Genomic DNA, 1,620 nt, shown 5'->3' on the forward strand with positions numbered 1-1,620 from the left:
TAGATAGATAGATAGATAGATAGATAGATAGATAGGTAGATAGATAGGTAGATAAATAGATAGATAGATAGATTGATAGATAGATAGATAGGATAGATAGTCGTGCAATTGAAGGACTTGAGAACAGGTGTAATGTTGCAAACCTGCAATATGTTCACAATAAAATGTAGTGAATTCATTTTTATACCAGAAGTTAAAGGAACAATAAACAATATTTAAACGACCAAATACAGTACAAACGTCCAAAGACCTACCCTGGGTTTTCCTTCATAGTGGCTAATGTCTTCTACTGGGACTACAGCAGTGTAGTTCTTGGGAGCTGCTGCCTCTACAGAACGTAGCAGAGGACTCTTCTCCTCGTCTCCAGAGGTGGGCATGGTGGTGAACTCACGAGTAGTTCAGCAGGCTCACAGGGGTTAACGCTAGCCTGAGGATAGACATGACACTTTTAAATTTCTCCCAGAAAGAAAAAGACAGTACCGTCAAGCAAACAAAGCAAAGTTTACATTTTACCACCTAACATTTCCTTTTGCAAAGTACATGGAGAGTTTTCGCTGTGGGGTCATTTTTTTTTATATCTTCTTTTTTTTTGCTCTTTTCGTTCATTTTGTTGTTATGTAGTCGTTTTTGTAATTCATTTATTTTTGGTTTCCTTTCTCATACTTCCTTTTCACCATAGTTGTGGTTCTAGTTCGCTATATGATGAAATGTATCCGGGTTTTTTATGTTGGGCCGCTCTAATCTCGTGTTTCGAATTGCAACACTGTCCACGTCAACCCAGAGCAGCCAGTTGGTATTTAAGGAGCCCACACCTACTCACTCATAGTTAAGATACATTTTTTGTTCAAACAAATGAACATCGTTTTGACTCTGTTGTCTAAAAGATATTACAAAAGTATAAAATACCGAGTATATCTTGATGGACATAATATAAATATGAAGCACGTTCAATAACTAAAAAGAAAACAAAACATAAACCAAAACCTTAAAAAACCAAAAAAAAACCCAACGATGATAGCATTTTGCTTGTTTTGGGCTTTGTTGAATTGTATGAATGGCAATAATATGATGCTTATAATCTCACGACAATTTTGAGGATGTGATCATTTGTGGACAGAACCGGAGGGAAGGGGGTGGAGGAGGAAAAGGAAGACGCTAATAATATAAGAACCAGTAAGAGCAGCCTTTGCTGTTGCTTGTTTTTACATTCCTTCAGAAAACAGTGCTCTATCAATTAACAGTTCTTTTTCTTTAAAATTCGAACCAAAACGTTCGATGGTTCTAGAAGTCTATTAATCCTGTATTGTTATCAAATTTACTCATTTTGGTGCTTCTGCATAGAGTGTAGACGTGTTTCTGGTAACTTAAAGAAAAGGACTACCAGCACAATGCTTTCAATCCATATTGTCCTTTTTTGTTATTAGTGTCCTTATTATCATTGAAGCATGATGCGATTGGACAGAACCAGTAGTACATTAACGAACTGCTAGTAATCACCGCCAACCGACTGACAGAATCTAGCTAAATCCTTGATGTTAACATTAATAATGATAGTAATAATAATATTTATAATATTTATAATAATATGTATAATATTTATAATAATATGTATAATATTTA

General features: G+C 35.0%; 1 protein-coding gene across 1 annotated transcript in view; it reads right to left on the reverse strand.

Annotated features, from left to right (window-relative positions):
- Positions 1-1,620, reverse strand: part of LOC106011245 (protein white) — a gene marked incomplete in the record, with an annotated part of 9,578 nt that overhangs the window by 6,649 nt on the left and 1,309 nt on the right. Inside the window, 1 exon segment of the mRNA XM_013080216.2 lies at positions 255-427. Within this exon segment, the coding sequence (XP_012935670.2) occupies positions 255-377 (123 nt within the window).

Source organism: Aplysia californica, unplaced genomic scaffold (genome assembly GCF_000002075.1).
Source record: "Aplysia californica isolate F4 #8 unplaced genomic scaffold, AplCal3.0 scaffold00079, whole genome shotgun sequence".
NCBI classification, from domain to species: Eukaryota; Metazoa; Mollusca; class Gastropoda; order Aplysiida; family Aplysiidae; genus Aplysia; species Aplysia californica.